We start from the raw sequence: 12,909 nt of genomic DNA, 5'->3' as shown, positions 1-12,909 counted from the left end.
GGCGATTTTTAAATTGTCGAAAAACAGCCATAGTTTATGAAAAAATTCAAGAAAAAGAAATTGGTCCCTGAAAGTCCAGCATCAGTCCATTAAAAAAAAAAAATCTTTCAAAAAATTCTTATTTAGCCCTTAGAGCTAAGAGATAAACCTTTAATTAGAAACATACACCTGGGTGGAGGCGATTTTTAAATTGTCGAAAAACAGCCATAGTTTATGAAAAAATTCAAGAAAAAGAAATTGGTCCCTGAAAGTCCAGCATCAGTCCATTAAAAAAAAAAATCTTTCAAAAAATTCTTATTTAGCCCTTAGAGCTAAGAGATAAACCTTTAATTAGAAACATACACCTGGGTGGAGGCGATTTTTAAATTGTCGAAAAACAGCCATAGTTTATGAAAAAATTCAAGAAAAAGAAATTGGTCCCTGAAAGTCCAGCATCAGTCCATTAAAAAAAAAAAATCTTTCAAAAAATTCTTATTTAGCCCTTAGAGCTAAGAGATAAACCTTTAATTAGAAACATACACCTGGGTGGAGGCGATTTTTAAATTGTCGAAAAACAGCCATAGTTTATGAAAAAATTCAAGAAAAAGAAATTGGTCCCTGAAAGTCCAGCATCAGTCCATTAAAAAAAAAAAATCTTTCAAAAAATTCTTATTTAGCCCTTAGAGCTAAGAGATAAACCTTTAATTAGAAACATACACCTGGGTGGAGGCGATTTTTAAATTGTCGAAAAACAGCCATAGTTTATGAAAAAATTCAAGAAAAAGAAATTGGTCCCTGAAAGTCCAGCATCAGTCCATTAAAAAAAAAATCTTTCAAAAAATTCTTATTTAGCCCTTAGAGCTAAGAGATAAACCTTTAATTAGAAACATACACCTGGGTGGAGGCGATTTTTAAATTGTCGAAAAACAGCCATAGTTTATGAAAAAATTCAAGAAAAAGAAATTGGTCCCTGAAAGTCCAGCATCAGTCCATTAAAAAAAAAAAAATCTTTCAAAAAATTCTTATTTAGCCCTTAGAGCTAAGAGATAAACCTTTAATTAGAAACATACACCTGGGTGGAGGCGATTTTTAAATTGTCGAAAAACAGCCATAGTTTATGAAAAAATTCAAGAAAAAGAAATTGGTCCCTGAAAGTCCAGCATCAGTCCATTAAAAAAAAAAATCTTTCAAAAAATTCTTATTTAGCCCTTAGAGCTAAGAGATAAACCTTTAATTAGAAACATACACCTGGGTGGAGGCGATTTTTAAATTGTCGAAAAACAGCCATAGTTTATGAAAAAATTCAAGAAAAAGAAATTGGTCCCTGAAAGTCCAGCATCAGTCCATTAAAAAAACAAATCTTTCAAAAAATTCTTATTTAGCCCTTAGAGCTAAGAGATAAACCTTTAATTAGAAACATACACCTGGGTGGAGGCGATTTTTAAATTGTCGAAAAACAGCCATAGTTTATGAAAAAATTCAAGAAAAAGAAATTGGTCCCTGAAAGTCCAGCATCAGTCCATTAAAAAAAAAAATCTTTCAAAAAATTCTTATTTAGCCCTTAGAGCTAAGAGATAAACCTTTAATTAGAAACATACACCTGGGTGGAGGCGATTTTTAAATTGTCGAAAAACAGCCATAGTTTATGAAAAAATTCAAGAAAAAGAAATTGGTCCCTGAAAGTCCAGCATCAGTCCATTAAAAAAAAAAATCTTTCAAAAAATTCTTATTTAGCCCTTAGAGCTAAGAGATAAACCTTTAATTAGAAACATACACCTGGGTGGAGGCGATTTTTAAATTGTCGAAAAACAGCCATAGTTTATGAAAAAATTCAAGAAAAAGAAATTGGTCCCTGAAAGTCCAGCATCAGTCCATTAAAAAAAAAAATCTTTCAAAAAATTCTTATTTAGCCCTTAGAGCTAAGAGATAAACCTTTAATTAGAAACATACACCTGGGTGGAGGCGATTTTTAAATTGTCGAAAAACAGCCATAGTTTATGAAAAAATTCAAGAAAAAGAAATTGGTCCCTGAAAGTCCAGCATCAGTCCATTAAAAAAAAAAAATCTTTCAAAAAATTCTTATTTAGCCCTTAGAGCTAAGAGATAAACCTTTAATTAGAAACATACACCTGGGTGGAGGCGATTTTTAAATTGTCGAAAAACAGCCATAGTTTATGAAAAAATTCAAGAAAAAGAAATTGGTCCCTGAAAGTCCAGCATCAGTCCATTAAAAAAAAAAATCTTTCAAAAAATTCTTATTTAGCCCTTAGAGCTAAGAGATAAACCTTTAATTAGAAACATACACCTGGGTGGAGGCGATTTTTAAATTGTCGAAAAACAGCCATAGTTTATGAAAAAATTCAAGAAAAAGAAATTGGTCCCTGAAAGTCCAGCATCAGTCCATTAAAAAAAAAAAATCTTTCAAAAAATTCTTATTTAGCCCTTAGAGCTAAGAGATAAACCTTTAATTAGAAACATACACCTGGGTGGAGGCGATTTTTAAATTGTCGAAAAACAGCCATAGTTTATGAAAAAATTCAAGAAAAAGAAATTGGTCCCTGAAAGTCCAGCATCAGTCCATTAAAAAAAAAAAATCTTTCAAAAAATTCTTATTTAGCCCTTAGAGCTAAGAGATAAATCTTTAATTAGAAACATACACCTGGGTGGAGGCGATTTTTAAATTGTCGAAAAACAGCCATAGTTTATGAAAAAATTCAAGAAAAAGAAATTGGTCCCTGAAAGTCCAGCATCAGTCCATTAAAAAAAAAAATCTTTCAAAAAATTCTTATTTAGCCCTTAGAGCTAAGAGATAAACCTTTAATTAGAAACATCCACCTGGGTGGAGGCGATTTTTAAATTGTCGAAAAACAGCCATAGTTTATGAAAAAATTCAAGAAAAAGAAATTGGTCCCTGAAAGTCCAGCATCAGTCCATTAAAAAAAAAAAATCTTTCAAAAAATTCTTATTTAGCCCTTAGAGCTAAGAGATAAACCTTTAATTAGAAACATACACCTGGGTGGAGGCGATTTTTAAATTGTCGAAAAACAGCCATAGTTTATGAAAAAATTCAAGAAAAAGAAATTGGTCCCTGAAAGTCCAGCATCAGTCCATTAAAAAAAAAAATCTTTCAAAAAATTCTTATTTAGCCCTTAGAGCTAAGAGATAAACCTTTAATTAGAAACATACACCTGGGTGGAGGCGATTTTTAAATTGTCGAAAAACAGCCATAGTTTATGAAAAAATTCAAGAAAAAGAAATTGGTCCCTGAAAGTCCAGCATCAGTCCATTAAAAAAAAAAATCTTTCAAAAAATTCTAATTTTGCCCTTAGAGCTAAGAGATAAACCTTTAATTAGAAACATACACCTGGGTGGAGGCGATTTTTAAATTGTCGAAAAACAGCCATAGTTTATGAAAAAATTCAAGAAAAAGAAATTGGTCCCTGAAAGTCCAGCATCAGTCCATTTAACGATGGATTTCATACACACTTTCTTCTTTATAATAAGGAAAACAGCATGAGTCCTTGGAACAAATTTTCTAGAATTAGCTTTAATGTCAATTTCTGAAAATCATTGAAAGCTTTATTCTTCTATTTGATTAAATTTCTCTAAAATAAAAAAAAAAACAAAAAAAAAACTGTCCCTAAAACGATTTGTTAATCTGACGAAAGTAAAACAGTTCAAAATAGGGATGATACCTTTTTATTGACAGTGAATAGATATAAAATTATTTAGCTGGATATTTCGAACATATATACAGTGTTCATCATCAGCAATAAAACTGGTGATGTTTTACTGATGATGATGAACACTGGTGATGAACACTGTATATGTGTTCGAAATATCCAGTTAAATAATTTTATATCTATTCACTGTCAATAAAAAGGTATCATCCCTATTTTGAACTGTTTTACTTTCGTCATGGAAAGGCAGTGTGGTCTTCGAAGTTATCTACGATTTGTTAATCTTAGACACCTGCAATATTTTACTATTATTACGTATAAAATTATATATTTTATTACAAATTATATTATTATATATGCAATATATATTTATTTGTGACCCACAAAGATACTGGAGAAAGACAGAGAGAAAATGAAAGCAATACACTGGAAATAAATAAAAATAAAATGAAAACTTTGCAAAAACATTTATACTACCCATGCTAAAATGCAATTTTCTTTGAATTCAAACTTTTGACTTCACTTTTTACATCCTCTAAAGACTTTTTTAAACAAACTACCTGCAGGACCCTTTGAAAGATTTCAATCAGTCTCTAATGGAAAGCTCCAAAAACATCTTCCACTAGGTTATATATGGTTATTCCTTTCATTCTTAAGTCCCAGCCTATCGCACAAGGGAAATCTAGACATTTCTTGTGTCAAGCTTGACGTCTTGGAATTACAAAAGGTGCTCCACAGAGAGATATTAGACCGAAATTGTCGTGGATAAATTACAGATTTTCGTTGAAGAAAAAGAAAAATGCAATGAAGGGTCCATTAAAATACATCGTAGGATGCTTCGTCCAGCGCTATTGGGACATGCGTTAATCAGTCGCCCCCAAATGAAGTAGACTGTTGATTCACCACCTGACCCCTGATGGACGGTGGGGAGAGGAGTTAAAAAAATTTATTTCATAAGAGTAATGAATTGACAAGATTTCCCTTTCCCTTGTTAATCTGACCTCTGTTAGGAAATAACCACATTTTTGATACTTGAATTAAAAAACGGCTTTTGACCTTACAACTCAATTTGGTAGAATCTAGTAGCTAGGCATCTATCTACTAGATTAAGCAGTTAGTGTCTTTATTTGTTGCAACTTTATTTTTGCCTTTATTAATGTGCAACTGTGACCATTAGGTCACAGTTGCAGGTCACAGTGCAGTTTTTGCTAGTTGCGTTAGGTCACAGGGCAGTTTTTGCTAGTTGCATTAGGTCACAGTGTAGTTTTTGCCATTTGCGTTAGGTCACAGTGCAGGTTTTGCTAGTTGCGTTAGGTCACAGTGCAGTTTTTGCTAGTTGCATTAGGTCACAGTGCAGTTTTTGCCAGTTGCGTTAGGTCACAGTGCAGTTTTTGCTAGTTGCGTTAGGTCACAGTGCAACGTTTTGCTAGTTGCGTTAGGTCACAGTGCAGTTTTTGAAGCACTTCACAGGACCTCGGATTATTAAATATGGTTAGATATTGAGATTCGAAAAAATTATTATCCCTATTTAGTTCTTTTTTCGTAATATTTTGTTCTTAACCTTTGAGTTGAAAAACAGTATTAGTCAGTCCAACACTTAATACAGGAATGGAGGTTCTGGTGATCTTCAATGCTTTTAGACTTGGTCTTGAAAGCTTTTGTAGTAAATTAGTTTAAATTGGGTTTCAAACTCTCACTCCAAGGACTAAGTAAATATTAAGTCACTGACGATTCCTTTCATATTTTCAGATAGAGTCATTGCAAAATTAACTTTTTGAAAAATGGATAATTACCCCGTTGAAAGTGTTTCTGAACTGCCAAGGACAAGAGACCCCACTGCCCTATGAACATTTTCTTCTCATGGCTCTCCTTTGAACAGAAAAAAAAAACATTTGAGTCTATTGTATATCCATATTTTGTCCACGATACAATTAGCCACATTTCTCTTAACGGTAAATCTCCTGAGTTTTTTCCTAGCAGAATCTGCGATTTAACCATGACAAAAGTGCATATGCTTTTCTTAATGTGGTACCGTGTACAGTACTTTAAGGTCTTATTTAACAAGAAATTGTTGAAGGTCATATCTCAGATACTCTATAAATTAATAGAAAAAAATTGTCCTCCAGATTCAGAGGCCGGGAGATAAAAAAAAGTTTACAAATTATTCCAGAGGGAATAGCATGGCAACATATTTTAACCAAAGACTGGATAACAACTATCTACAATATTTGCAACTGGGCGATTTATATTGAGATGCTACTGGCACCTAGTTGGGAGAAAAAAAAACAGGAAGCTAAAATTTATTACCAGGATTACATCTTATTCGAAAGGGTGTCCAAAGTATAGTCCCTAGTGGTCTCGCAACCTCCTTAAAGATTCTTATTTTGTATGGCAACGGCGCAATTGTAAGAGCCATTTTGATTTGCCTTTAAGAGATTTACTTGACCGAGAGAATGGATCCTCTTGGGGTTGAGAAGCAATACTTGATTACTGAGCTTAGCCAAGGAGCCAGTGTGACAGTAATTTTAGTATATTTTTTAAACTTGTCAGGATTTTAGTTACCAGATCAACTCAAATACTAAAAGTTCACCACACTAAGGACTGATGACTTCTAAACTGATATTTTCCTGGAATTCTTAGACTTGACATTCATTGCAGCGTAAAAAAGATTTCAGTCCTAGTATAGCCTTGTCACTAGCTTACAGCTGTAAAATCTGAGTCTAAAACAGGTGCCCCTTTATCCAGATAATCATTTTTTGCTAATAGTTACCATCTTATAAAATATATAGATTTTTTCTAAAACAGGCGTCTTTATTTCTTCTTTAGTGATATGCATCTCAGCCTCCTGGTTGAACTCATACTAAATGCTAGCCAAAAATATGATTCCAAAAATGCATAAATATCTTTTTCAAAGGTGTCTGAGATTTATCCAAGGCGAAACTGGACAGATTTAGTTAAATAATACATATCGTGTAGTTCTTTAGGGAGTTATTTGACAAGAAAACGGGTCTAGAGGGTATTGCATGACCCTACGTGATCAAAGAAATTAACCACCCATCAAACAGATCGAGGTAACGAACTGTAGTAAGGAGCGACCCGGCTCAATAGCAACCAAAACTCTAAAAAATGGGGTTTTAATATCAATAGCTACATCAAAAGAGTCGCATTTTAATGCTGATGTCAAATATATAAGTTTAATCAAGTTTAGCCTTACGCATCAAAAGTTACGAGCCTGAGAAAATTTGCCTTATTTTAAAAAACAGGGGTAAACAACCCCTAAAAGTCATAGAATCTTAACGAAAATCACACCATCAGATTCAGCGTACCAGAGAACCCTATTGTAGAAGTTTCAAGCTCATATCTACAAAAATGTGGAATTTCTTATTTTTTGCCAGAAGACAAATCATGGGTGCGTGTTTATTTGTTTTTTTTTGTTGTTTTTTTCTTAAATAACTTCGAAGACCACACTGCCTTTCCATGAAGAAAGTAAAACAGTTCAAAATAGGGATGATACCTTTTTATTGACAGTGAATAGATATTTTTTTCTTTTCCCCAGGGGTCATCGTATCGACCAAGTGGTCCTAGAATGTCGCAAGAGGGCTCATTCTAACGGTAATGAAAAGTTCTAGTGCCTTTTTTAAGTGACCAAAAAAATTGGAGGGCACCTAGGCCCCCTCCCACGCTCATTTTTTCTCCAAAGTCAACGGATCAAAATTTTGAGATAGCCATTTTTTTCCACATTGTCAAAAACCATAATAACTATGCCGTTGGGAATGACTTACTCCCCCACAGTCCCTGGGGGAGGGGCTGCAAGTTACAAACTTCGGCCAGTGTTTACATATAATAATGGTTATTGGGAAGTGTACAGCGTTTTCAGGGGATTTTTTTGGTTTTGGGGGTGGGGTTGAGGGGAATAAGTGGGAGGATCTTTCCTTGAAGAAATGAGAAGGGAACAAAAATGGGGTACATGGGGGAACAGAAATTCAATGAAAAGGGCGCAGGATTTTCTAAAATTTCAATAAAAAAAAACAATGAAAAAATAAACATGAAAAGTTTTTTTCAATTGAAAATAAGAAGTAGCATTGAAACTTAAAACGAACAGAGATTATTACGCATATGAGGGGTTCTAAAAATACTTTAGCATAAAGAGCGAGGTATTTAGGAGGAGATAAATACCTCGCTCTTTATGCTATAGTATTTTTAGTAATTTCAACTATTAATTCTACGGCCATTCGGATTCAGTGGTCATTCTTAAAGAATTGGGACAAAACTTAAGATTTAGTGTAAAGAGCGAGGTATTAACGAGGGGACAAACCGCCTCATATACATAATAAAAATTTAAGAATATAAAAGTTTGTTACGTAGGCTAATTCTTAAGTTACGTATATTTTTTACTAATTAAAACATTCGTTAAAAATTAAAATTTATAGTTGCCTTTTATGTAACCGAAAAATTGCAGGGCAACTAGGCTTTCCCCACCCCTTATTTCTCAAAATCGTCTGATCAAAACTAAGAGAAAGCCATTTAGCCAAAAAAGGAATTAATATGCAAGTTTCATTTTAATAATTTATGTGTGGAGAGCCAAAATCAAACATGCATTTATTCAAAAACGTTCAGAAATTACATAAAAAACTAGTTTTTTTAACTGAAAGTAAGGAGCGACATTAAAACTTAAAAGGAACAGAAATTACTCCGTATATGGAATGGGTTGTCCCCTCCGCAATCCCTCGCTCTTTACGCTAAAGTTTGACTCTTTGCCACAATTCTGCTTTTTAAAACAATTAAAAGCTTTAGCGTAAAGAGCAAGGGATTGCGGAGGGGACAACCCACTCCATATACGGAGTAATTTCTGTTCGTTTTAAGTTTTAATGTCGCTCCTTGCTTTCAGTTAAAAAACTAGTTTTTTTATGTAATCTATTTAAGAAGATATTCAGGAGTGTTTTTACCTATTACAAACTTAGCGCAACAAAAGGACACACCTTCAGAAATCAATTTCAGGAAGTGGACGAAGATTTCGCGGGAAGAAGGAGTTTAAACTCATGAAATAATAAAAATCTATTCATAAGAAGAATAAACCTTAGTGAATACAGAAAATATAAATTTTGAGATTTCAGGTGACCTTCATAGGTCTTGAAATCTTTTTTTTTCTTTCTTTTTTTTTCAAAAATCCATGCGAAGACCTAACTGTCATGTTGCCCCGTGTCATTGAAGTATGTAACTGGCTCACCATTTGAGATTCATCACAGTACTTTTGTTTATTAAAGCGTTTATTTTTTGTTTTTTTTTTATCTTTTTGTTTAGTTTTTTGTTTAGTTTTTCTTTAGATTTAAAGCTTGTTTCTCTGAAATTTATGCTCCAATAGAAATGGCTTTCACACAGCAAAGCTCCATTAATGCTCACTACCCTCGCGGTATGAAGTTGCTAGTCCATCTCCCGCGGTGCAGAAAAGAAATGAGTGATATCGGAAGCACATTGCTGATGAAAATACCATTGAAATTGTCTTTCAACGATCACGTGATTATCATAGTGTAAGATTACCCTTGTTTGTATTTTCTCTTAACAGTTCTTCTTTGTTTCAGTTTTGTTTGTATTTGTCAGAAGTTATTCTTTTCTTTTTCCTTTTATTTCTTTATTACTCCATCAGTGTAAAATTTTACGTTTATGATGGAAAATAAATTTATACATATATACATACAGCAAAGAAAAACAGCTGAAGTGACACACCCTGTTTCATTTGATGTTTTCTCGGCAAATATCTTAAAAATATAAAAATTATGTTTATACGTTTCAAGTTCAATTTCCAACCAAAGAGAAATCGGAATCCTTAATGGTTCCTCTTTGATGTTTGTATTGAATCTCTGAGTTCGCTAATATCTTTGAAGTGGTCCTTATTCCCGACCTTGAAAGGAGAACAGATAGAACTCAGAACATATTCAGGGTTACCACCTGGTCAATATTGTTGTCACAACCAATTTTTTTTTTTTGAAACTTATAGTTTTGGGTCTGGATATTTCCAATGCATGGTAACAAGGTAAGTATGGGGTAGGCTGAAAGAGATCCCATGAATTTAAATCTGATTAATAAATAATGCGCATAAACAACTCACAGTATCTGAAGAAAGCAAAATTTCGTTTAAATATCAGAGAAGCAGATTAACCTTTTTTAAACTGCTTTTGGACACTTTTCAGGAAAAATAAATCTTGCGCATGCTAAAGACAATTCTACATCGTCTTACCATTCTGGAGTCTTGACTGCAAACTTGGCTTTTTTCCAGTTTCTGCATCATCTGGTTCGCTTGAAAACGCAAGACGGCGTCGAATTTCATCCCTGTCTGTCAGGCGCTGCAAGGCAAAAGAGGAAAAAATTAAAGAGTAGATTACAAAAAGGTTAAAAAAATGGATAATTTATATTGAAAGAAAAATGATGCTTATGCGTAAACAAATTGAATTTGGAAGTGAAGTGAAGTAAAAATGATGTCCGCGAATCAAAAATAGAAGTTAAAAAACTTGTTTTGGAAAAAAACAACCTAATGAGAAAAAATAACCATTTGACACAGATTCAGGAATGGTAAATATTATTTGAGTTAGTCTTAAAATTAATCCTGAGGTCTCAGTTAGTCTTAAAATTTCTCAAGTGATGGGGCTAGCGAGCTATCAGAACATCTTAGAGAGTCTTAGTAGATCCTATAAAAGCTATTGCTCATATCTACGTCTTTCTCTATATCCCACCATCTGCAAGTGCCAAATGGCACTAAAAATGACACTTTTTGGGGGTACATCTCGATTGGAAAAGCTGGGGCTAGTGGGCTACTAGAACATCGTAGAGAAAATTTTAAAAGTTATTGCTCATATCTACATGTTTTTTTTTTTTATCAATTCTACAATCTTTAAGTACTATATCGCAATAAAAACGGCACATTTAATGTCATTTTTCAAATAGAAAAGCTTAGAAGTTTAAAACGGGTACCACTTAGTATTTATGGTCCAAAGCCCTTCACTGGAGGCTTACAATCATCCTTCCCATATACTCTACCTCCCAGCCCCCATAGTAATTCCATAAATCGTATACTTGCCAGTAGGCTATTGCAACATTAGCAAGACTAGCAGGCTACCACCTCATCCTAGATAGATGTTTGATGGCTCATTTAAAAGCTATTGCTCATATCTTCGTCCTTTTAATAAATTACATCATCTGTAATTGCATTGTAGCAACAAAAATGGAGATGTTGGTGCAATTCATGCCTTTTTGTTACTTTTGTACGAGTTGGACATTTTTAGGGGGGGTTCAGACCAGGTAGCCGCTCTCCGCCCTGTGAGAATTTAAACATTTTTTGCAGCACTATGGCAGTGAAATTACAAAAATGATCACACAAATTTCGGAAAATAATATCAACTATACGTTTAAAATTCTTTTAACGTCCTTCAGTTTTCTAAAACCTTTATAAATATCATACAGGACAATATTTCATAAATAATTAAGCTTCTATCTGCTATTTCCATAAAGCGTGCTTTTGTAAAAAGTTGTGTTTGTCTTTTTAGTCTACACTGAGACCCCGTTTAGGTAGTCTGTTTCTTCAAAGTTAATATATATGTTTGTTTTGTCAAGCGATCCTTAGAAGAACACAAGTAAGCTATTTTCTACAGCCGTAAGATAATTTTTCCAGAAACTTAGATTGGCCCTGGTCAACTTGCTAAATTAAAGCTCAAGTCCCTGGCTTCTTTTGAATAATATTATCTTTCAATGGCTCAGAACAGGAAGACCACAACAGAACTTAGCTTGCAAGCTTACTTATTGCAAAACAACTATAGCTTAGCAACGAGACTTTAACTTATCATTGAAAATTATACTATAGGCAATTATAAGCTACTGTAATTACTGAAACGAAAACAATTCATTTATCTGAAAAAGAGAAGAAGCAGGGGTGAGACCACAAAATTCATCATTGGCCAGTCTTGCAACATGCAGGTCTTTAGACTGCAAAGTTTGAGTGTGTTGTAACTTATCTCAGTTAACAATTGTCTTTTAATTTAGTTTGATGTTTTTGCTACTGCTTTAATTTTTGTCTATTGAATTGCTTTGTCTTGTCTTCCTCGCATTCATTCTTGAATATTTTTATTTTATAAGTCAATTCCTTGAGCATCTTTCAACAACACTATCAGATTAAGACTTGAAAACTTGTGAAACATAATTTGAAAAGACTTTTTAATCACATCTCTTCAGAGAAACAAAGAAAAGCTTTAACAAACCTCTTCGTCTTCCAGGGTTTCATTTTCATCATAAGTCAATGTATACAGGTCATTGAGATATCTTGTATCTTTCTTATAATGTCTCTTCTTCGCCAGTCGAGAGTGCCTTGTCATACTTTCGACAAAAGATACAGCGTTTTAAAATGTCTCATTTATTAACTAGGAAAGAAGAAACAAGGATGCGTTGTGTGACTGATTTTTCTTTCTTTTTTTACTAGGAAAAATGTGTTTGATTCTCCTTTAGATAATGTTGTAACAACTGAATCTTGAGATTAACAGAATTTACTGGATGTGAAAATAGAAAGAAATAAAAGACAGCGTTTGCAGAGTAAAAAGATTTGTACATGTCATATTTTCATGCCGGGATAAACAGAACTACAACCAAGATACACTTATAAACCAAAATTATTGCTCCATTGGTAGGATTGGAGTGTAGGGAAGTAGGAAGAATGTTTGCTTTTCAATATTCTTTCGACACAATTTATTTGGAATATTTTAATTGGGTGCTAGAAACAATCAAAACAATATATATCTATATATATATATAAAAATAAGTTGTTTGTTTGTGTGTCTGTCTGTCTGTCCGCATATGACGTCTGAATTATTTCATCATATACCAATTCAAAAACGAATGTATTCAAGCCGAAGTAGCTGAGTTGGTAAAGCCTTATGTTCCAGGTTCTAGGTCCGAGAAATTCCAGGTTCGAACCTTGTATGGAATAAAAATAGCAAAAATACTTTACTTTGTATCCAAGGAATACATTTTAGTCTAATCAAGGACACCCTGCTTTTTTTCCTTTTAGGCTATTCAGAACAAATATTCGAGGGGTTTTCGAAATTCATCATTTTTGTTTTATTCAAATACACCAAAGCGCAAGGGAGAATAATCCCACCACTGCCTCTGGCTCAGTCAAAAAAGTCTCGACCGTCAGGGTCAAATAGTTTGAGTTTAAAATAATTTATGCCAGCCTCCCATTCCCGTTTTTTCAAATTTTTTTTATCTC

At 33.4% G+C, this 12,909-nt stretch overlaps 1 protein-coding gene across 2 annotated transcripts in view; it reads right to left on the bottom strand.

The window, feature by feature from the left end:
- LOC136037230 (schwannomin-interacting protein 1-like) overlaps window positions 1-12,909 on the bottom strand; it is a 112,501-nt gene that overhangs the window by 48,569 nt on the left and 51,023 nt on the right. For both annotated transcript variants that reach the window (XM_065719838.1, XM_065719836.1), the window contains exon 4: window positions 9,895-10,000. In XM_065719838.1, the coding sequence (XP_065575910.1) occupies window positions 9,895-10,000 (106 nt within the window). The remainder of the gene's footprint in view (window positions 1-9,894; window positions 10,001-12,909) is intronic.

The sequence above is a fragment of the Artemia franciscana genome, chromosome 16 (assembly GCF_032884065.1).
Source record: "Artemia franciscana chromosome 16, ASM3288406v1, whole genome shotgun sequence".
Classification (NCBI taxonomy): Eukaryota; Metazoa; Arthropoda; class Branchiopoda; order Anostraca; family Artemiidae; genus Artemia; species Artemia franciscana.
This window is presented reverse-complemented; position numbering and strand designations above follow the sequence as displayed.